The 24,188-nt window shown below is 36.2% G+C and overlaps 1 protein-coding gene and 1 long non-coding RNA gene across 2 annotated transcripts; one reads left to right on the top strand and one right to left on the bottom strand.

The window, feature by feature from the left end:
- Positions 1-954: 954 nt before the first annotated feature.
- LOC128384200 (uncharacterized) lies at positions 955-4,539 on the bottom strand. Its single transcript, XR_008324075.1, has 3 exons — positions 4,457-4,539; positions 3,499-3,591; positions 955-1,114 (listed from the first exon to the last, which is right to left on the bottom strand). It is a non-coding gene; the product is annotated as an uncharacterized LOC128384200 (long non-coding RNA).
- Positions 4,540-8,116: 3,577 nt separating this feature from the next.
- LOC128384085 (butyrophilin subfamily 3 member A2-like) lies at positions 8,117-23,929 on the top strand. Its single transcript, XM_053343663.1, has 8 exons — positions 8,117-8,202; positions 8,888-9,005; positions 10,220-10,561; positions 10,897-11,172; positions 11,261-11,374; positions 11,543-12,126; positions 12,172-12,193; positions 23,867-23,929. Exons 2-8 carry the CDS (start codon positions 8,897-8,899, stop codon positions 23,875-23,877), a joined length of 1,458 nt encoding a protein of 485 aa, XP_053199638.1. The 5' UTR covers positions 8,117-8,202; positions 8,888-8,896; the 3' UTR covers positions 23,878-23,929.
- Positions 23,930-24,188: the final 259 nt, after the last annotated feature.

Genomic DNA, 24,188 nt, shown 5'->3' with positions numbered 1-24,188 from the left:
TCCTTTACTATGACAAAAAAAAGCAGGAGCAGGTAGGTGAAAATATTATTTGTCACACACTGGTGCCACATTGAGTGCATGGCCGTAGCTACCATTGAGGACACCAAGGTCATGTCCTCCATATTGTTTTCTTTAAGTTTTGTTTTATTAAGAAGTGAAAATAGCATCAACGGACTGTCAAGTGACACATACTTGCCTATACCACCGCTGCCATTTCAAAACGAAAGTAGTCGGCTATAACTAGTGGCGGTGACAGACAGTGAAGTCTTGAAATCCACCGGGAAATTTTTCACTGGCCCCGTCCTCGGTGTTATGTCCCAACTGGTTTCCAATTTAACTGGTTTCCTTACCGAACAGCTCCAGCGCTTCTGTACAGCATATTACTGGAGATTTTTCAGACTTGAAAATCGCCAGAAATATGTTGTCTACATTTGTGAATTGGACTTGACCCAATTTTGCAAACTGTTCATTCATTGGACGAGCCCTTTTCTCCTTTTCCCAGCAGGCTGTGCTCCATTCCACATTTTAAGAACAAACAAGGAAAATAATATATTGCAGTAATAATTTATAATATACAACCATGGAAGTCGTAGAATACTGAAATAGGAGCTGATTTAAGTTGCAAAATTGGAAGTGATAAGAAAGAACTGGACCACAAGAGTGACCATGACTGAGAAATGCACAGCAAGAAAGCGGTATAAATACATCATGGATTTCCACAGATTTGTGTATAACACAGGGTCTTGTTTTTGACCTCAGTATTTGAAAAATCCTGGCTACGGCTAAAATCTGTGGTGACCCTGTCCTTCAGTCAGGTATCTCTTGGTAACCTGCAAGACAGACACAATGCAAACACTATAGCTGTCAAAATGGTTACCACATTAACATTCGAACTTAATAAAATACCCCCCCCCCCCCACATCAATATGAAAAGTAACTCTTTCTGCACTCTTTAGAGGAAGACAAAATGGCATATTAACATAGAGCAAAGAGATGCTGGAAACAATTATTACTCTCATTCTTTCCTAATTGAGTATCTGATCGTAGCAATCCTCTTTTGGGTTGGTAGCTGCTGTGGGAACTTGTGTTGCTGACCAGCTGGAGAATCCTGAGCCTGTTTTAAAGACAAATTTAATTTAATTTAATTTACTTAAATATATTTAAAGCTTCTTGATTGCCACTTTTAGCTGTTGGAACACAAATGAGTCAGATTCTTAACCACAGTGGGACTCTTTTTTTGAAAATGGCATTCCCCAACATTACAATCTCTGTGCTGTTTCAGAGCCATCACCAAACTACCATGAATACACTTCTGGTGGTTGAATTTAATTATGTTGAGTATATGAATACTGGAATAATTCTAGAAAATATCTGTAAAATGTAAACTAGTCCTAGGTTCCTAAAACACAAAGCACTCAGATTAAAAAAAAAAACTCCTGTTAAGCAGTATTATTTTTTTATGATCGACTTAATTGTTTGTCAAGTCTTACTCCGAGGCCAAATGCATGAAACTGTGTACATACAGTGACAGAAATAAGCATATGCATTATTTTTTGGAGAATTATAAAGCAGTGCCTACTCATGGTTATTGTTTTTATATTTATAAATGGTTGAAGATGCCCTTAACCAGCTCCAGTCTTCAGACCTGTCAATTAAACAAACAGTAAGGAAGAAGTGCAGTGAGATTCTCCAACAGAAGAATAGCCGTCATAACCTACAGGTGTAGATAGTTATTTTTAGGACTCATATCAATAACACATTACATGTATACTACCTATAAACCAGGAAGTAATACCTCATCATTTTTTAAATATCAGAAGTTATCAAGGGTTAATTTGTAGCGCTAATAACAAAACAGACTTTTTTGACCATCTAGGTTGTTTGTGTCCTAATTAAAGCTGCAGTCTGTACACTTTTTTGTTGTATTTGCCAGAGTTGTCACTATGATCTGACAGAAGAATAACATACAGATAAACTGTGACAAAATCCACTGTCTCTGGGTCCACCCAGTAGTCGTAATGTGATTTGTAAGAATCCACTACTCTCGAATGTAAACAACCAATCAGAGCCTGGAGCAGTGTCAATGACGCTGGTATACACGCTGCTGGCTGGCCCCACTCTCCCCGGTGCAGCGCATGCTCTCACTCGACAGCGCCCCTCCCTCATGCAGCGTCTGCTTTGGTCTTACTCAGGAGGGACTTTGAAGGCAGAGCAGCGCAGCAGAGAGGAAGAAGGAGGGACCTGGTGGTTGTACTTGCTAAGTCCATTTTTTTCTATCATAACTACATACTGCAGCTTTAAGGATAGCACAATTATGCCGACTATGTAAAATATAAAATTATAAAATTGATTAAACGTGAATATTGTGTTTATAAATACACCTTTGACTGGCATTTCACAGATTTACATATAGACTTTAACAATGTTTTCAATTTCCACCTCCACCCCATCATATAACCTGTGGGCAGTCTAAAAAAAAAGATGAAAAAAATGTATGTATTTGGCCCCAGATGTTGTATAGTCATAAGCAAGGATGCATTCTTATACAGTACTCATGAAAATTAGTAATATCTGATTGTGTCTTATCGCTACAATGTGGGGTAGCACAGGGCTGAGACACACTGTCCACAGCTCAGACAGTTTTTGAATCATGATCTACTTACTATTTGTGTTAAAACATTCAGTTAACAAATTCAAATTCATTGACTGACTTGGTGCAGAATGAATCTGATTCTTTCTAATAAAAAATGTCAGAATGAACAATAGCTTTGGCAATTTAATCCTGACAAACGTTAAAGCGTGAATATTAGTGCATATTAGTCAAATCTTTTACTTGAATTGAAATATTAGCTGTTGTCCTTTTCCATACATTTAACATTTATTATATTATCATGTGCATCTAGAACAAGATGAATCTGTAAGTAAATTAGGTCAAATTGGGTCCAAATTTACTTCACGAGTCTTCCGATTACTGATCTGGCCCATAGTTTTTTATAAACCACTGACCTATAAACCTAATCACTCTGAGGCTGCAAGGTGGTTTAGAGCGCTTACGGTTCTATTGTCATGTAGTATTTTTATAGTGATGGTGGTATATATTACTCAGACAGTCTCCCCTGAAGGTATAAGTTCATGTGACACAAGCGCTGCTACTTTGTGAACCGAGGGGCCCATCTATGTGTTTCTGTTTGTGGGTTTCTCGTGTGGGTTTTGTCTGAGGAACTAACAAAAGAAGCCCTAACTATCTCTATGGCTACAACCTCCAGCAACAGACGCAGAATCACTCTATAAATGTCTGTATGGTAATTCGGTTGTTCTCTCGATTTTCTAGTTATGACATACAAGCAACAACTGCTCACAAGCATTGCTGAAAGCTTTAACCTGAAGCAATATCATCTATAATAGTGGTAGCACTTTTCATGTAGTAGGATTTTTACTTGGTTAAAGGTGTTGCATGTTTTAGTTGCAATTTGTGTTAGTAAGATTTAAGTAATTTACCTGTATTCTTCATGGGTCTTGTGATAACAGCATATGTTGCCTGTGTTGCTGCTCGTTCAGCCTGTGTTGCTGCTGGTTCAGCCTGTTGATACACTGAAACATAGATAGATAGGTAGATAGGTAGATAGATAGATAGATAGATAGATAGATAGATAGATAGGTAGGTAGGTAGGTAGGTAGGTAGGTAGGTAGATAGATCGATCGATCGATCATTTATTAATCCCGGAGGAAATTAAGGAAATTCACATAACACAGTAGAAGATACAAGTCCAGTACATAGAAAGACTATTATTCAGCTTGGTCCTTTGTTATGTCATGACCTATTGTACACCTCCAAAATACAAATACAAAAAATGTAATATTCCTTCTTTGCTTCAGACTGATAGGAATTATAAGGCGGCATTCAAACTTACCAGCAAAGATTTGTTGACCTATTACATAAATGCAACTGCATATTCCTTGAATTTTATATTAGCTGTTGCCCTATTCCATACATTTAGCATTTACTGTATTATCATTTGCATCTAGAACAAGATGTATCTGTAAGTAAATTAAGTCCAAATTTACTTCACGAGTCTTCCGATTACTGGTCTGGCCCATAGTTTTTTATAAACCACTAACCTATAAACCTAATCCCTCTGAGGCTTCAAGGTGGTTTAGAGCGCTTGCTGTCCTCATCTTACGGTTCTATTGTCATGTAGTATATTTATAGTGGTGGTGGTATATGTAACTCAGACAGCCTCCTCTCAAGATGTAAGTTCATGTGACACAAGCGCTGCTACCTTGTGAACCGAGGGGCCCATCTATGTGTTTCTGTTTGTGGGTTTCTCGTGTGGGTTTCGTCTGAGGCTACTAACAAAAGAAGTCGTAGCACTTCTTCATTATGTAGAATTTTTACTTGATTAAAGGTGTTGCATGTTTTGTTGCAATCTATGTTTGTCAGATTCAAGTAATTTACCTGTATTGCTCATGGGTTTTGTGATAACAGCATATGTTGCCTGTGTTGCTGCTGGTTCAGCCTGTATTGCTGCTGGTTCAGCCTGTTGATACACTGAAAAATAGATAGATAGATAGATCATTTATTAATTCCGGAGGAAATTCACATAACACAGTAGAAGATACAAGTCCAGTACATAGAAAGACTATTATTCAGCTTGGTCCTTTGTTATGTCATGACCTATTGTACACCTCCAAAATACAAATACAAAAATCAGTACTCGGGCCCTAAATATAATATCCCTTCTTTGCTTCAGACTGATAGGAATTATAAGGCAGCATTACGATTTACCAGCAAAGCATTGTTGGCCAATTACATATAGTACATGCAAGTGCATATTTCTAGTGGATTACTTTGACACATGAATGCTGTATTTCCTTCTTACCTCATGATCACTGCGAGCGAAAAAACTACAGAATACCACAGCAGTGTTTTTCCATTAATCTGTAACTGAAACTGGATTTCCTGAATTGTATTTTACTGTTTCATTGGTAAGTTAGACACACATACACCACCACCAACACAAACCCTTGCATTGTTTTAAGGCTTTCATTGATTTCGGTATGATTGCAACCAAATTCCTACAGCTGCTTGAGGGCACTGTCACTTGAAAGTTAACATATACGCTGACATAACAGATGCTGTCCTTTTTCTTGGGAGGACAGTCTAGATAATGCATTAAAATGGTCTTATAGGTTTAATATGCTTGAAATGAATACATACATCTATTGGAAGAACTTCATGGGACCCCAACCCCTCCGAGCTAAATATCCTGTGAGGCGAGGAACCATTTTGTCTACATCTGGAAGTCTGTCTGTGTTATTTCAAATTTGTACATGGTTTGCTGGGAATGCCTAGGTTTAAAAAGTGTTACCAGAATGAATATGGATTAAGTGGCTGTGTATGATAGATAAGAGGGTGGGGTGATTATCGAAGTCAGTATTATTATCGAGGCCAGTGTTTCTCACCTGTTTGTGGAAAAGAAGATGACTCGACAGAAGAAGGAGAGGTTGGGCTACCTGTTGGTAAAAAACAACAGCAACAACAAACACTGTGAAATAGTTTCTAATGTGCAGGAATTGGGTTCCTGCTATTTGTGTTGTTCTACAAGTTTGTGTCACTTATTTGAGTTTCTGTTCTTTTTAATTTTCTGTACCTGTGATGATTGTTTGATTCTTACATCGAAGTAGTCCCACTAACAGCAGCACGGCCACCAACCCAACAGTGACACCAATGCAGAGCAGCAGAGAGACAAAAAGGGATATAGACTCCTCATGAGCTGCAGAAAGGATAAAATATTTAATGTAATATTTATTTAATACTGAAAATGAAACATATTCTATACAGTTATTGTTTCCATTGCTGTATCAAGCTTTAAAATGTGGAACTTGGTAAGTAAGGTCATCTGGAAAAACACCAAATCCTTTTTGATTAACTGTTGTGTCTCACCTTTGACAGTCAGCCAACTCGCTGATGATTCTTCAAAGTCAGAGATGCTACATTTATAGAGTCCTTCATCAGACTTGGACACACTGGGAAAGCTCATCTCTCCAGTAGAGGTGCTCCCCATGAGGAAGTCATCTTTATAGAAGTTAGCAGTGAGATTGAAAGTTTCCTTGTTTCCACAACGCAGAGTCACATTTTTTCCCTCCATCACAGGAAGAACTGGACTCTCCAGGATCACAGCACCAGCTGAAAAATGAGGGTAAAGAAAAATATCTTTCGTTAAGAATTGTTTTATATTTAAAGTATTTTTACGTATAAATCTTTCTTCCATGTACAATAGATAACACGTTATCAATCATGCAACATCTTGAACAAAGTTGGCTCAGAAGTGCCAAAACATGTTACATTTTTGGGGCTTTTACCATATACATACCAGTGACAGTGATGTTGATGGTATTGCTTTTCTTTACACCTATTTCACACCAGTATTCTCCGCTGTCAAGTTCTGGGTAGACAGTTGAAATTTTACAGGGCCCTGTTGATTTATCCCAGGACGAAGCACATGGCCTTACACCATCTTTGATCTTTCTCATTACTCTCCATCCATTCAAACCAGCCAACCCTTCACAGCTGACAATGATACGCTCGTCTTTAAAGTGCTGTTGTCTGTTTGGAACAACTTGAGGAAAACCCAAATCTAAGGCAGAGAATAAGAAAATGAAATATATAAACCAGATCAGTTCTTTTCTGAAATTCATATAAATCCTAAAAATCTTATATCTTAATGAATACAAAGTTTTAAAATGTCTTTTGCACTGTTTTGCAGAGACTTCGAAAATACAATACACTCCTTGCGCCTAAGGAGCTCAAACTGTTGTTTCTATTTCTAAACCTACATCAAAATTCTCAACAATCGTAATATACCTCGGGTTAAGAATGGAGAGTGGTCATGTATAAATGCAACAGATATCTGAATATTTTTTTCATTTCCAAGCAACTGAACATCTAATTGTGAAAGTACTCACCAGAATAACTGAGTTGGAGATGTGAAACCAGCAGCAACAACACATTCATCACTGCACAGACAAAAGAAGAAAGTTGAACATATTGTGAGCTTATCAGTGATGTATATTCCATTATTATAGATTATAATAACTACATCATTGTGCCAGGTGCCATAGAGAACTATAATATTGCATCAATACATTTTTGATAATTAATAACACGTTACAAATGAATGAACTTTTCAGATACACGTGTTATATCAGAATGATTCACTCAGTATATTTTTGCAAACATTGGAGAATTGTATCGACAAACAGGTTCAGTACTCACCCATTCTGATGCAGAGAGCTGTGACCTCCATGCTGTCTTGCTGCTGATCATCTGCACGCTGGACTGAATGAAATAGATAATATAGGTCAGTCCTGCCTCTTCCTGTGTCAATTCAGACTGTAGCAACAATTCAAACTCAGCAGATGGCAGCAGAGAACTTTATAAAACAATGTACCTTTAAGCACCATTCAAATCACTGACATGCTGACTTTTATAGTTTTATCATCTATTTACAACACTTTCACGACACTGGGGCTGGAAGTCTAATAATATACATAGACCTGTAGAGAACAAGTATACATCATTATTAATAACTCATAACAATTACTATTGCTGTTATCATTGTTAGATATCCATTTACTTTATTTCAGTTTAGGTGGTTATTTCTTTCAGTGTCACCCATATCTTTTCCTTTTGTTGCTGTCTCACTCACTCACTCACTCACTCATTCACTCACTCACGTCCTCCCTCCCTACACCCACCGGTAAATTAATGATTGCTTTTGTGTTTTGAAAAAGTACAAAAGGCAGCAGGTCCAAAGTGCAACTGAATGCAGGCAGGTCAAAAACATTTTCAATGAAAACGAAACTAAAAAGTGCTGCAATTACCCACACGTTTCATCTCAATATATCAACCATTATGTTATCAGGCAGCCAGTCAGCTCTTCTAACATGTTTTGAGGTTTATCTTCACTGGGTTTATTTACCTCTAGTCATCTCATATTAATTTTATTCCCCATTGAGCTCTACAGATTCACAGCTCAAACATTTCATTGTAAATAATTGCCAAATTGTGAGGGCTGTAAAATCATGTGATTACAGAGGGCGTGAGTTAAAGTACAGTTTTCAGAGGCTGCGATTTTTCAGACTTTGACCGTGCCGAATACTTTCCGTTGAGTTGAGGTGACACACTGACACACACAACAGGTATGAAGCTTTTTACATGTAACATTTATGTTTTAACAGATTATTTTAGTAATATGTGTTTTATATAGCATATTGAAAATGTTGGTATGTGCTTTTACAGCCTGTTTCTAGATTAAAAACCAAACTGCAATGAATGCAACCTTCTGCCGTCTTGTTTTATATATTTATGGCTCTTTATAGAACCAGTCAGTCGGTTGTAGCACACAAAATGAGGTCAACTTCTTTTGTTACATTTGATTTTATGAGAATTATGAGTAGTACAGAAAAACAAGAGTGATGTATGAAAACATGAGTTATAATTGACAAATGACTGTATTTTGAATTAAATGGTCGAATTAAATGAGAATAAAAGAAAGGAAATGCACCAAAAGCACAAGAAATTAAAGTTGTTTGTATTTAACCTAAGCTTTTTACAGCTTTGTATTTTCACGTTTGTCATTTTGGAGATCAACTTGGTCCAAACTTTCTTTTTCTTTTAATTGCAACATTCAACTACTTCTTTCTCACCATGAGTTATGTTAAGTTGCAGTATCACACGTGCGATTAGTAAAAGGCTGGACAATTTGATCAATTACAAGGTCTTAAGAATGCTCAATAAGCGTTCCCTTAGAGTGAATAGAGAGACACTGTATTTTAGATTTAACTGGTCTCACACATTTTACCATTGACTTATTTTTATTTTCAGGACGCCATAATGCTTGACATGAAGGACATACTCTTCCTGAAACCTAAACCTAGTGCTTTCAGGGCTTTGGTCTTGCTTCACACTGTTGTCCTGCTCCTCCTAACACACTCTTGCAGAGGTATGTTGCACACAAGATGTATTATAAAAGCCTTTGTGTGTATGTAAACGAAAAAAGGTAATAATCAGACTTTTCCTATCATAGCATTCCTAACATTACAGACAGATACATAAACAAACTAAACAAGGATCTACCTGATTCCATTTAATTTTTTCTGCAAAGGTCAATTATGTTTAATGCTAATTTAAAAAAATAACATTCAAAATATCTGGAAATAACAAAAAGGCAAATATGCTCATTTTCAGGTCGATTTTTTCATAGAGGGTTCTACTGAAATATCTTTGTATGAGTTATTATTTATTCTATACTGGCCCTTTATGTAGCCCCTCAGTTCAGCCTCTGTCTGAAACAGGCCATTTTAGCCCTTGTCTCTTTAGGGCCCTCCTCTATCATTACAATGGTTACATTAGTTCATTTGGCAAGGGCTCCAAAGAATAACAACAACAGTAATAGAAGGTAAATCCCAAATCCTTAAAAATGCGTCCACGTTCCCCTTACTCGCATCCTTTCCTTGTGCCTTGGTCCTACTGAGGTGCAAGGAAAAGATGCAAGGAGAGGAGATACCTGTTTGCCAAACACCTCTACATGAATAAAAAACATTGAACCATTAATAAACCATTTCTACTTGGAGAATGCATTTATATTATTTATCCATTATTTGTGTCTGTATTTATTAATATTCTGATTGTGAAGTAATTTTTCAATAATACAGAATGTGTTCAGGGCGTCTCTTGAACACTGGGAATGATTTATTAGGCTAAATGTTTTTGGGAAAGTTGAAATTATTCAACTCATATTAAACCTCTCACTCAGGAATGTTCAACCACATGTGACTGAGTGGAAATTGTGAGAAATTATGTTATGTACAAATGTGTTTAAAAAAGTGTTCCTTACTGACAGACAGACAGACTCTCCCAAACTTGAATTTGATCTCTGATAAATGTTAATTGGGGAAATAACATCAAAAAGAAAAAAAATCTTCCTAATAAATGGAAAAAAAATGTTCATGTCACTTGATCAGACCTGATGAAAGTTTAACTAAATGGTGAATCAGAAAATAATTAAAATAGTCTTGCTCCTTGATCCTCACTGCATAGTGTATAAAGATTTCAATGGGTCAACACTGACTGATATTAAGAAAACATGAATGATGAAGTAATATGAAAAGAAAAATAGGTAAAAGTTAAAAAACAACATACTTGTTTTTTCCTCAGGTCAGCCTCACCTGATTGGCCCAACTCAGCCAATAGTGGCAATGCTTGGGGATGATATAGTCTTGCCATGTTACCTGGAACCTTGTGTGGATGCTTCTGGCATGACAGTGGAGTGGGCAAGATCTAACCTGGAACCCAGATTTGTCTATTTGATGCGAGACAATGTGGAACTTCCAACTGAGCAGAATTCATTGTACAAAAGTAGAACGTCGCTGTCCACCAACAAACTGAAGTGTGGAGACATTTCACTGAAACTCTCCAAAGTGAAACTCTCTGATGCAGGGACATACAAGTGCCTCGTTCCCAACTTGAAAACAGAATCTGTGGCTGAGATCACTGTGGGTAAGTTGGCATTAATCCATTGTGTACTTAATAAAAAGCAGACTGTAACTATGCAAGGAAAGGCATGAATCCGTTACAACATTATATAGTCATACATGTTGAGAATCATAGATTTTACAGTACTACCTGAAATATGAAGGAAACATTTTTGTTACGAAGATATTTCAATGAGACAATAAGACAATACCTACAGAGGGATTACCTTTACCATAACTTTATTCAACCAACAGATACCAACAAAAGATATATTCCAGCTGAAAATTTGTGTTTGAAAAAAACTGTACCGTATAACTCGAGTCATTAAGTGCTGTGATTGATTTTCTACTGTCTATTAGGTTCTGTCTCCACACCTGACATAACAATGTCCAAGGACAACAATGGCGTGACGTTAGAGTGTAAATCTGGTAGCTGGTATCCACAGCCTGATATGTTTTGGATGGATGTTGACGGAAACCTTCTCTCTGCTGGACCTACAGAGAGAGTCAGCAGTCCTGATGGTCTCTATGCTATCAGCAGCAGTGTGACTGTGGAGAAGAGACACAGCAACAGATTCACCTGTAGAGTCCAGAACAACATCAACCAGACCAGAGAGACATACATTAATGTTCCAGGTAGAAAAATGATTTGATGAGTTATTGATGTGATCACATTGCTAGTTTGAATTTGAAGTCACCTCTGTTATGTGTTTTATCATTTCAGATGATTTCTTTCTGGTCCAGGCTAATTCTGCTGTTCGCGTCATCATCTGCTTGGCTATCTGCTTCATGTCTATAGCTGCCGTTGTCTTTGTTATGTGGAAATGGGGACGAAACAGTAAGTCACAACTGTATTTATACTTCTTTCCATTCCTGAAGTTACTGTCACATTTTTCTGATGGTTAGTTTGACATGAATGATTTAATTACATAGCAGTAAGATACTATTATTAAGTCACTATTGTTATTTCCAGTTGTAATTTTTAATATGTTGTGTTTAAAAAAAGAAGAAGATATTACTAAAAAAAAAGGATCACAACATGGGATCACACCATTCCACGACGTAGAACTTCAGCTTCTGATGGAGGGACAAGGACAAGGAGATCCAACCGTGGCAGAAAAGCTTCTTAACATGAAAAAAGCAAAACATGAAGAAGCGTTAAAGAGCAATGCGGAAGAATTAAATCATGTACACAATGTGATTACAACACTGAAGGAACAGAAGGAGGATCTGAAGAAGCAGAGAGAGAAATTCATCTCACAACTGCAGGAAGTGAAGATAAAGCGAGAAGAGATCAAGAAAAAGCTGATTGGAGGAGCAAAACTGGACAGAGAAAAAAAAGAAAATAAGCGTAAAAAGATCAATGAGGAACTGGACCGGAGAAAGACAGAACTTGATGAACTTTTACAGAACACAGAGAAACTACTGCAGACTACAGAGGATTTGATTATTAGAATGACAGAAAGGAAAGGAAAACTAGAGAACAACAGGGAACAAATTGAAAAGCAACTGACAGCAACAGAGACACAGATAGAGGAGATTCAGAGGGAACTTCAGTCAGAGTCAGAGAAAGCAGAGAAAGCAGAGAAAGCAGAGAAAGCAGGGAAAGCAGAGAAAGCAGAGAAAGCAGAGAAAAAACATGGTGAATCATCTGAAGGTGTCTCCTCTCAACCCCAACTGGTCCAGGCAGATGTTCTCCCACGCTGAGTCTGGTTCTGAGGTTTCTTCCTGTTAAAAGGGAGTTTTTTCTTGCAACTGTTGGAATGTGGGAATGTTGGGTCTCTTTAAAGTTAAAACCTGAAGAGTTCGGTTTAGAACCTGCTCTATGTGTAAAGTGCTTTGAGATAACTTTGTTGTGATTAGGCGCTATACAAATAAAGATTGATTGATTGATTGATTTTTTAACTTGATCTTCAGTTGAACTCACTAAAATTGTAAATAGTAAACATTTTGTTCACTCACTTATATGTTCAGCTCATGTGTAATTGAAGAAGCATTAAAAGGAGGAATAAGCTGAGTAAGATGCATCAATAACCCGGTTCTTCAATTTCAGCTTGAATTCTGTTCAACACTGTATGTTTGATGATGATGTTTTATGATCATATTTTTTTTATAGTGTATAGCATTGACTGTTTAGCATGTGTTGTGATTTTACATCATTTTGCTGTATTCCCATTCAGTTTGCATGGGTCAGTCCTCCACTAACACAAGTAATACTTTGTAGAAGTGATTCAGTTGATAAATGATAGTGCTTTGTTTAGTTTCTTTCTTTAGAAATGATTAAATCTAAGTATTTAATCTAAATACTAATTACTGTAATTTTAAAAAGAGTTAAGGCACTTAAAACCCAACTTACACCCAGTATTCAGAGGTCTAGAGGATTTAAGAGTCACTGCTCTTGAAAAATAGAGAATTATGGACGAACATCTAAATATAACAGACAATTGTACATAAGCCTTTTCTTTGCTATTGTAATGCATACATTAATTTGCAATCATTTTCAATGTCATTTTTCTAACTGATTTAAAAAAAATGTTTTTATGAATCAATTGATTGTTGATTTACAAAAAGAAGATGAAGAACAAGAGGATGTGATTTTTCTACAATGTCATAATTGTATATGAACTGAATATTGACTGTAAGTTTGTATTTCTGTGAGATGGCCAATAAAAGAGATGGATAAATAAACCTTGATGATGATGATTATGATGAACAATATATTTTCTTATGAACTAGAGACTCCACTAATATCTGCACATGATGAAATAAAGAAGTTTTCAGTTTAATAATTCTACAAATGCTTTATTTAATCGATAACTATCTTCATTCCTTGATACAGTAAATTAAAGTGAATTATAGACTCTCCAGCTGTACCCTGATATAAAACATCTCAATCAAAATCACAAAACAATGAGGGAGCAAGAGATGTTCCTGGTAAATGCCTACAATATTAGAATAATGGTGTCAGATATAATGCACCTTTTCAATGTAACGAACAACAATAGTACCTCCAGTCTTTGTAGGGCTGCATGATCAGATCCAAAATATATCACAATCTGCTCAATATTTAATTCACAATTATCCTGCTATTTCTGAACAAAACATTTCCATTGCACTTCAACATTAAACACGCAGAAAGGCAAGAATGACTCAATGTACAAAACTTTAGGTGGGATTTTAACAGAGATGTTATCAGTATCACAATGTGTGCGTGGAGAGTTGTAAAAAGACTTTGGACCTCACAACGTTCTTCTACAGTAAGAACTCCACCTTACACCTGCAACAGGTATGTGATCTTTCATAACAACTTTCTGTATTTCTCGTGATTTACCTACATTTTTGAAATAGCACATACTCGTGCCCGTAGCAAGACACCTGTCACATTTGAAATCAATCGGCTGAACAGTTTGAGAGATATGCAAATAACAGACAGACAGACATTCCTGTCATTTATTGATAGATAAGTCTCACAGTTTAATGCTCACTTTCTTTATAGTGTGTCAGCGTTCTGTTATATTACTGCTAATGCAATCAGAATATTTCCTATTGCAGCAGCTTCATATTCAAAGTTTTCCAGTTGCAAAACACACGGTGGCTTCAATTGGGAAGCCAGAGGAGACACAGCTTTAAAGCCTACCGATGGCTTCACTTCATAGTGGTTAAAGATATATTCTGGAGTTCAAACATGTTATTTGCAAACTGTCATCCTGGAAAATAATGATTTATAAATGGTTTATTTAAACTTTCAGAACTCCAGGATGTTTGATGGATGGTACCTTAAAGGTCGATTCAGTGGCTTCATGGTCCTGCTGCTCCTGACACACTGTCCCAAAGGTAACATTAACACAGATGTATGACACACCCATGATTTGAAATGATTCAGTTAAAAATCATGTTTATTTGGAAATTATTAATTCATTATATTTAGGTCTCAAAGCCTTTAGGGGTACAACCCTAATGATTTTGGTCCAATATTATTGTTTTTTGCGCTAACAGTGACTGAGGCTCAGTAATCATGAATCCAAAACTAACCAAATTCATTTAAATCAGGAGAGACAGTGGCGGACTGGGACAATAATTCAGGCCGGGAATTTGACTCCATTCCAGGCCACTCTTTTCATGCAGACCATAAGACCTCTAATTTTGTATTCTAACCCTATTTGTTGATATTCTTCATTGAAAACCCTGTATGTGTTGCTGCGAGTGTGAAGTACACTCACTCTATTTCATATATATTATGATAATGTTATTTAATTATGATGATTTATAATATATAGCCAATACAATTAAAATAAATTGCAAGAACCCTATATCACAAATAGAACAACACACTTATAATTTGATATTACAAATCTAGTGGTCCGGTGTTTCCCACAGAATTTTGAGAGACTGGTGGTGGGACCTCGGTACAACCCTGTAGGAGGGTCTGGAGGCATGCTCCTCTTGAAGTAACTTTTGTACATTTTTAAGGCAAATGCATCATTCTGGTGCACTCTGAGCAAAATAAAAAGTTATATCTAGAAACAATATTTGTGCTTCAGTAATGTAACTGCTGGTTGTATAGCTATAAATGATAATGACACAAAGCACAGGATTTATTTATTTTTATCTCTAAATTAATGTTACAAACAAACCATTAATAAACCCAGTAGTAGTGATTATTCAAATTCCACTAAATAACTAAACTAACTGTCTTTGCTTATGAATAACAGACTTCCAGATGTGTTGGAAGAGTTGATTAATTGTACAGATGGAAATTAAGATCTTTCATTAAGCCTTTTAAAAAAACAACTGAACCAACCAAACAAGAATAACGCTGCTGTTTTGTTTTAAACAGCACACCAATGTTTCACATTCAGAGGTTTAAGGCTGAGCTGCAGGGTTGAGTGGAGGTGTGTGGGGAAGTTTATTTGTGCTGTTGAACGTAACCACTGTTATTCAGAAAATAACGTTTTATTGATCTTATTTACCAATTTTCTTACTGTCCTTTAGCAGCTTACTGACAGAGAAACTTGTGAGGTGACAGCAAACTATAGCAGAGGCTAACATTAGCTACTCTTCTCCTCTGTCTCAGCGGGGCAAAGCTGAGACCTCTGTGCAGCAGAGTCAGAGACAGCACTTTATTAATTTTTTGGTACCGAAATCCATTGTAGCTTGTAGCCTGTCATTAACAGATAAGTAGATTTGATTGTTCCAGCCATCCGGAAACTTATCCTTATATATTGTTGCTGGTGAAGTTGACTTTTCAGATGTAAGAAAAAGTGACTTTGCTTGGCTTTGCTTGAAATCCTCTTGCCTGTGGTTTTAATTTTGACTAATTGAGCTGCTTCCTTCCATTGAGCATGGAAGGGTTTGATCCGACAAATGTTGAAAAAAACATCTGCATTTTCATGTTGGCTGTAAAAGCTCACTGACAATGTAAAACAACACTGTTTCTTCACAGGTCAGGTTATTGGTCCACTCCAGCCAATAGTAGCAGAGGTTGGTGATGACATCATTTTGCCATGTGTCCTGGACCCTCCAGTGGATGCTAGTTCTACAGCTGTTGAGTGGATGAGACCTGACCTGACACCCAAGTATGTACATGTGTGGCGTGCTGGTCAGGACCTGCTGGACAAGCAAAACCCATCCTACAATGGAAGAACATCAGTGTCCATCAACAAACCAAAGCATGGAGACATTTTACTGAAACTCTCCAAAGTGAAGCTCTCTGATAAGGGAACATACAGATGCTTCATTCCCACATTTAATAGAGAGTCTACTGTTCACCTTGCTATTCGTAAGTAGACAATGTCCATTTTTACATTCATGCAAAAGTGTAGTTGAGTGATTTTTTTTTCCAATGCAATCCAAAAAAACATCTTCCTGGATGCAGCCAAGAATATAAACTGTCAACATATGTGCCAACAAACTATTAAAATGTCGACCTTCCCTCATTATCAGGTGATATATCCTGGCCAGCCATTACTTTATCATGGCAAGAACCAGGAAGACCACTGTTACAGTGTGAGTCTAAAGGCTGGCATCCACAGCCTGAGGTGTTTTGGCTGGATGCTGAGGGAAACGTCCTCTCTGCTGAACCTACAGAGACAGTCAGAGGTCCTGATGGTCTATATACTGTCAGCAGGAAAGTGACTGTGGAGAAGAGACATGGCAACAGATTCATCTGTAGGGTCCAACAGAACATCATCAACCAGACTAGAGAGACACACATTAATGTTCCAGGTAGAAAAATTATTTGAAGAGTTAATGAATGCTAGTTTCATACAGTTGAAGTCACCTATGTTATACATTTTATCATTTCAGTTGATTTCTTTCTGGTCCAGGCTAATTCTGCTGTTCGCATCATCATCTGCTTTGCTGTCTGCTTCATGTCTATAGCTGCCGTTGTCTTTGTTATGTGGAAATGGGGACGAAACAGTAAGTCACAAATGTATTTATACTTTCCATTCCTGAAGTTACTGTCACATTTTTCTGATGGTTAGTTTAATATGAATGATTTAATTACATAGCAATACATTACTATTATTAAGTCACTATTGTTATTTCCAATAGTAATTTTTAATTTGTTGTGTTTAAAAAAAAGATAATACTGAACATCAAAAAGGATCACAACATCGGGTCACACCGTTTCACGACATAGAACTTCAGCCTATGATGGAGGGACAAAGACAAGAAGATCTAGCAGAAAAGCTTTTAAACAAAGCAAAACATGATGAAGCGTTAAAGAGCAATGTGGAAGAATTAAATCATGTGCAAAATGTGATTACAATACTGACAGAACAGAAGGAGGATCTGAAGAAGCAGAGAGAGAAACTCATCTCACAACTGCAGGAAGTGAAGACAAAGCGAGAGGAGATCAAGAAAAAGCTGATGGGAAAAGCAAAACTGGACAAAGACAAAAAAGAAATGAGGCGTAAAAAGATCAATGAGGAACTGGACCGGAGAAAGACAGTACTTGATGAACTTTTACAGAACACAGAGAAACTACTGCAGACTACAGAGGATTTGATTATTAGAATGACAGAAAGGAAAGGAAAACTAGAGAACAACAGGGAACAAATTGAAAAACAACTGAAAGCAACAGAGACACAGATAGAGGAGATTCAGAGGGAACTTCAGTCAGAGTCAGAGAAAGCAGAGAAAAAAGATGGTGAATCATTTAAAGGTGTTGAATGATTTTATAACTTGATATTCAATTGAAATCACTAAAATTGTAAATAGTAAACATTTTGTTCACTCACTTATATGTTCAGCTCATGTGTAATTGAAGAAGCATTAAACGGAGGATTAAGCTGAGTAAGATGCATCAATAACCCGGTTCTTCAATTTCAGTTTAAATTCTGTTTAACACTGTATGTTTGATGATGATGTTTTATTCTGATATTTTTTTATAGTTTATAGCATTGACTGTTTAGCAAGCGTTGGATTTTACATCATTTTGCTGTATTCCTATTCAGTTTGCATGGGTCAGTCCTTCACTAACACAAGTAATACTTTATAGAAGTGATTCAGTTGATAAATGATAGTGCTTTGTTTACTTTTTTCTTTAAAGTTATTAAATCTAAGTATTTAATCTAAATACTAATTACTGTAATTTTAAAAAGAGTTAAGGCGCTTAAAACCCAATTTACACCCAGTGTTTAGAGGTCTAGAGGGTTTAAGAGTCACTACTCTTGAAAAATAGAGAATTACGGAGGAACATCTAAATATAACAGACAATTGTACATAAGCCTTTTCTTTGCTACATTTATTTACGATGAATCATTTCTGTCATTTTTACAACCGATTTTTAAAAAATGTTTTTATGAATCAATTGATTGTTGATTTACAAAAAGAACATGAAGAACAAAAGGATGTGATTTTTCTACAATGTCATACTTGTACATGAACTGAATATTGACTGTAAGTTTCTGTGAGATGGCCAATAAAAGAGAGTCAGAGAAAGCAGAGAAAAAAGATGGTGAATTATCTAAAGGTGATGAATGATTAGTGTTAGCTGAGTTTGCTTCTCTCATAATTTAAGATCCAGACATTTACCGACGTCTGATTCTAATCTGGTTAAATTATAAACTTAAAAGTGACCAATACCTAAAATGCTCAACGTAAAAATACTTGATTAAAATGATTGATTACTCTGAAGTTGGAAACATTTAGGATAATAAACATATGAATTTTCATACTATCACTCTTAACCTATTCAGTCAAGATAGACTTCCTGTTAAGGCAAGTTTTTCCTTATCACTGTTACACACTGCTTACAACTACATTATCCTATAAGGTGTTATAAATCATTTATATTGTTTTATGAATCTTATTACTTAACCTGAAACATTATCTTTCATTTTGTTCTCTCTCCAAACATTGAAATGCTCTTTACTGTAACTTGAGGTCAGTTTCAAACTGAAAACTCACAACTGCTTGTGAAAACGCTGAAAGGCTGATCATTTGTGCGCTGGACTGAATGAAATAGATAATATAGGTCAGTCCTGTCTCTTCCTGTGTCAATTCAGACCGTAGTAACAGTTCAAACTCAGCAGGTGGCAGCAGAGAAATTTATAAAACAATGTACCTTTAAGCACCATTCAAATCACTGGCATGCTGACTTTTATAGTTTTACCATCTATTAACACTTTCACGACACTGGGGCTGGAAGTCTAATAATATACATAGACCTGTGGAGAAACTAATCATACAAGTATACATCATTATTAATAACTCATAACAATTACTATTGCAGTTATCATTGTTAGATATGCATTCAGTTTATTTCAGTTTATGGGGTTATTTCTTTCAGTGTCACACATATCTTTTCCTTTTGTTGCTGTCTCACTCACTCACTCACTCACTCACTCACTCACTCACGTCCTTCCTTCCTCCACCCACCTGTAAATTAATGATTGCTTTTGTATTTGAAGAAGTAGAAAAGGCAGCAGTGCAACTTCAAGTGATAAAATGCAGGCAGGTCAAAAACATTTTCAATGAAAACGAAACTAAACCCACACGTTTCATCTCAATATATCAACCATTATGTTATCAGGCAGCCAGTCAGCTCTTCTAACATGTTTTGAGGTTTATCTTCACTGGGTTTATTTACCTCTAGATAGTCATCTCATATTTATTTTATTCCCCATTGACAAAAAAAGGGAAAAGCATAACTCAGTCAACACAACAGCTCTACAGATTCACAGCTCAAACATTTCATTGTAAATAACTGCCAAATTGTGAGGGCTGTAAAATCATGTGATTACAGAGGGCGTGAGTTAAAGTACAGTTTTCAGAGGCTGCGATTTTTCAGACTTTGACCGTGCCGAATACTTTCCGTTGAGTAGAGGTGACACACTGACACACACAACAGGTATGAAGCTTTTTACATGAAACATTTATGTTTTAACAGATTATTTTAGTGATATGTGTTTTACATAGCATATTGAAAATGTTGGTATGTACTTTTACAGCCTGTTTCTAGATTAAAAACCAAACTGCAATGAATGCAACCTTCTGCCTTCTTGTTTTATATATTTATGGCTCTTTATAGAACCAGTCAGTTGGTTGTAGCACACAAAATGAGGTCAACGTATTTTGTTACATTTGATTTTATGAGAATTATGAGTAGTACAGAAAATCAAGAGTGATGTACGAAAATATGAATTATAATTGACAAATGACTTCATTTTGAATTAAATGGTTGAATTAAATGAGAATAAAAGAAAGGAAATGCATCAAAAGCACAAGAAATTAAAGTTGTTTGTATTTTACCAAAGCTTTTTACTGCTTTGTATTTTCACGTTTGTCATTTTGGAGATCAACTTGGTCCAAACTTTCTTTTTCTTTTAATTGCAACATTCAACTACTTCTTTCTTACCATGAGTTATGTTAAGTTGCAGTATCACACGTGTGATTATTAAAAGGCTGGACAATTTGATCAATTATGAGGTCTTAAGAATGCTCAATAAGCTTTCCCTTAGAGTGAATAGAGAGACACTGTCGTCTAGATTTAACTGGTCTCACACATTTTACCATTGACTTATTTTTATTTTCAGGACGTCATAATGCTTGACATGAAGGAAAGACTCTTCCTGAAACCTAAACCTAGTGACTTCGGGGCTTTGGTCTTGCATCACACTGTTGTCCTGCTCCTCCTAACACACTCTTGCAGAGGTATGTTGCACACAAGATGTATTATAAAAGCCTTTCTGTGTATGTAAATGAAAAAAGGTAATAATCAGACTTTTCCTATCATAGCATTCCTAACATTGCAGACAGTTACATAAACTAACCAAACAAGGATCTACCTGATCCCATTTAATTTTTTCTGCAAAGGTCAATTATGTTTAATGCTAATTTCAAAAAATAACATTCAAAATATCTGGAAATGAAAAAAAGGGAAATATGCTCATTTTCAGGTCTATTTTTTCATAGAGGGTTCTCCTGAAATATCTTTGTATGAGTTATTATTTATTCTATACTGGCCCTTTATGTAGCCCCTCAGTTCAGCCTCTCTCTGAAACAGGCCATTTTAGCCCTTGTCTCTTTAGGGCCCTCCTCTATCATTACAATGGTCACATTAGTTCATTTGGCAAGGGCTCCAAAGAATAACAACAACAGTAATAGAAGGTAAATCCCAAATCCTTAAAAATGCGTCCACGTTCCCCTTACTTGCATCCTTTCATTGTGCCTTGGTCCTACTGAGGTGCAAGGAAAAAATGCAAGGAGAGGAGATACCTGTTTGACAAACACCTCTACATGAATAAAAACCATTGAACCATTAATAAACCATTTCTACTTGGAGAATGCATTTATATTATTTATCCATTATTTGTGTCTGTATTTATTAATATTCTGATTGTGAAGTAATTTTTCAATAATACAGAATGTGTTCGGGGGAATGATTTATTAGGCTAAATGTTTTTGGGAAAGTTGAAATTATTCAACTCATATTAAACCTCACACTCAGGAATGTTCAACCACATGTGACTGAGTGGAAATTCTTACAAATTATGTAATTATGTACAAATGTGTTTTAAAAAGTATTGCTCACTGACAGACAGACTCTCCCAAACTTGAATTTGATCTCTGATAAAGGTTAATTGGGGAAATAACGTCATGAAAAAAAAATCTTCCTAATAAATGGAAAAAAAATGTTCATGTCACTTGATCAGACCTGATGAAAGTTTAACTAAAGGGTGAAGCAGAAAACAATTAAAATGGTCTTGCTCCTTGATCCTCACTGCATAGTGTATAAATATTTCAATGGGTCAACACTGACTGATATTAAGAAAACATGAATGATGAAGTAATATGAAAAGAAAAATAGGTACAAGTTAAAAAACAACATACTTGTTTTTTCCTCAGGTCAGCCTCACCTGATTGGCCCAACTCAGCCAATAGTGGCAATGGTTGGGGATGATATAGTCTTGCCATGTTACCTGGAACCTTGTGTGGATGCTTCTGGCATGACAGTGGAGTGGGCAAGATCTAACCTGGAACCCAGATTTGTCTATTTGATGCGAGACAATGTGGAACTTCCAACTGAGCAGAATTCATTGTACAAAAGTAGAACGTCGCTGTCCACCAACAAACTGAAGTGTGGAGACATTTCACTGAAACTCTCCAAAGTGAAACTCTCTGATGCAGGGACATACAAGTGCCTCGTTCCCAACTTAAAAACAGAATCTGTGGCTGAGATCACTGTGGGTAAGTTGGCATTAATCCATTGTGTACTTAATAAAAAGCAGACTGTAACTATGCAAGGAAAGGCATGAATCCGTTACAGCATTATATATCATACATGTTGAGAATCATAGATTTTACAGTACTACCTGAAATATGATGGAAACATTTTTGTTACGAAGATATTTCAATGAGACAATAAGACAATACCTACAGAGGTATAAGGAGTGAAAGCAAGAACAATATCCCATTAGGTTGTGTATATCATGGTTCAACAAAGAGATTAGCTTTAGCATAACGTTATTCAACCAACAGATAGCTAAAAAAGGTATATTCCAGCTGAAAATGTGTGTTTGACAAGGCTATACTTTATAACCCGAATCATGTTTTTTTTCTACTGTCTATTAGGTTCTGTCTCCACACCTGACATAACAATGTCCAAGGACAACAATGGCGTGACGTTAGAGTGTAAATCTGGTAGCTGGTATCCACAGCCTGATATGTTTTGGATGGATGTTGACGGAAACATCCTCTCTGCTGGACCTACAGAGAGAGTCAGAGGTCCTGATGATCTCTATACTGTCAGCAGCAGTGTGACTGTGGAGAAGACACACAGAAACAGATTCACCTGTAGAGTCCAGAACAACATCAACCAGACTAGAGAGACATACATTAATGTTCCAGGTAGAAAAATGATTTGATGAGTTATTGATGTGATCACATTGCTAGTTTGAATTTGAAGTCACCTCTGTTATGCGTTTTATCATTTCAGATGATTTCTTTCTGGTCCAGGCTAATTCTGCTGTTCGCGTCATCATCTGCTTGGCTTTTTGCTTCATGTCTATAGCTGCCGTTGTCTTTGTTATGTGGAAATGGGGACGAAACAGTAAGTCACAACTGTATTTATACTTCTTTCCATTCCTGAAGTTACTGTCACATTTTTCTGATGGTTAGTTTGACATGAATTATTCAATTACATAGCAATAAGATACTATTATTAAGTCACTATTGTTATTTCCAATAGTAATTTTTAATATGTTGTGTTTAAAAAAAGAAGAAGATATTACTAAAAAAAAAGGATCACCACATGGGATCACACCATTCCACGACGTAGAACTTCAGCTTCTGATGGAGGGACAAAGACAAGGAGATCCAACCGTGGCAGAAAAGCTTCTTAACATGAAAAAAGCAAAACATGATGAAGCGTTAAAGAGCAATGTGGAAGAATTAAATCATGTGCAAAATGTGATTACAACACTGACGGAACAGAAGAAGGATCTGAAGAAGCAGAGCGAGAAACTCATCTCACAACTGCAGGAAGTGAAGACAAAGCTAGAGGAGATCAAGAAAAAGCTGAATGAAGGAGCATTTGTGAACAAAGAAAACAAAGAAATGAAGCGTAAAAAGACCAACGAGGAACTGAACCAGAGACAGACAGAACTTGAGAAACTTTTAAAGAACACAGAGAAACTACTGGAGACTACAGAGAATTTGATTATTAGAATGACAGAAAGGAAAGGAAAACTAGAGAACGAACAAAAACAACTGAAACCAACAAAGACACAGATAGAGGAGATTCAGAGGGAACTTAAGTCAGAGTCAGAGAAAGCAGAGAAAGCAGAGAAAGCAGATAAAAAAGATGGTGAATCATCTAAAGGTGTTGAATGATTTTATAACTTGATATTCAATTGAAATCACTAATAGTATTGACTTTGATTTTACATCACTTTCCTGTATTCCTTTTCGGTTTGCATGGGTCAGTCCTCCACTACTACTTTGTAGAAGTGATTCAGTTGATAAATGATAATGCTTTGTTTAGTTTCTTTCTTTTAAAATTATTAAGTTTCAGTCAGAGTCAGAGCAAGCAGAGAAAAAAGATGGTGAATCATCTAAAGGAGTTGATTGATATTATAACTTGATCTTCAATTGAAACCACTAAAATTGTAAATAGTAAACATTTTGTTCTCTCACTTATATGT

Source organism: Scomber japonicus, chromosome 22 (assembly GCF_027409825.1).
Source record: "Scomber japonicus isolate fScoJap1 chromosome 22, fScoJap1.pri, whole genome shotgun sequence".
NCBI classification, from domain to species: domain Eukaryota; kingdom Metazoa; phylum Chordata; class Actinopteri; order Scombriformes; family Scombridae; genus Scomber; species Scomber japonicus.
Note: the sequence above shows the minus strand (reverse complement) of the source record. Positions and strands in the feature narration are given on the sequence as shown.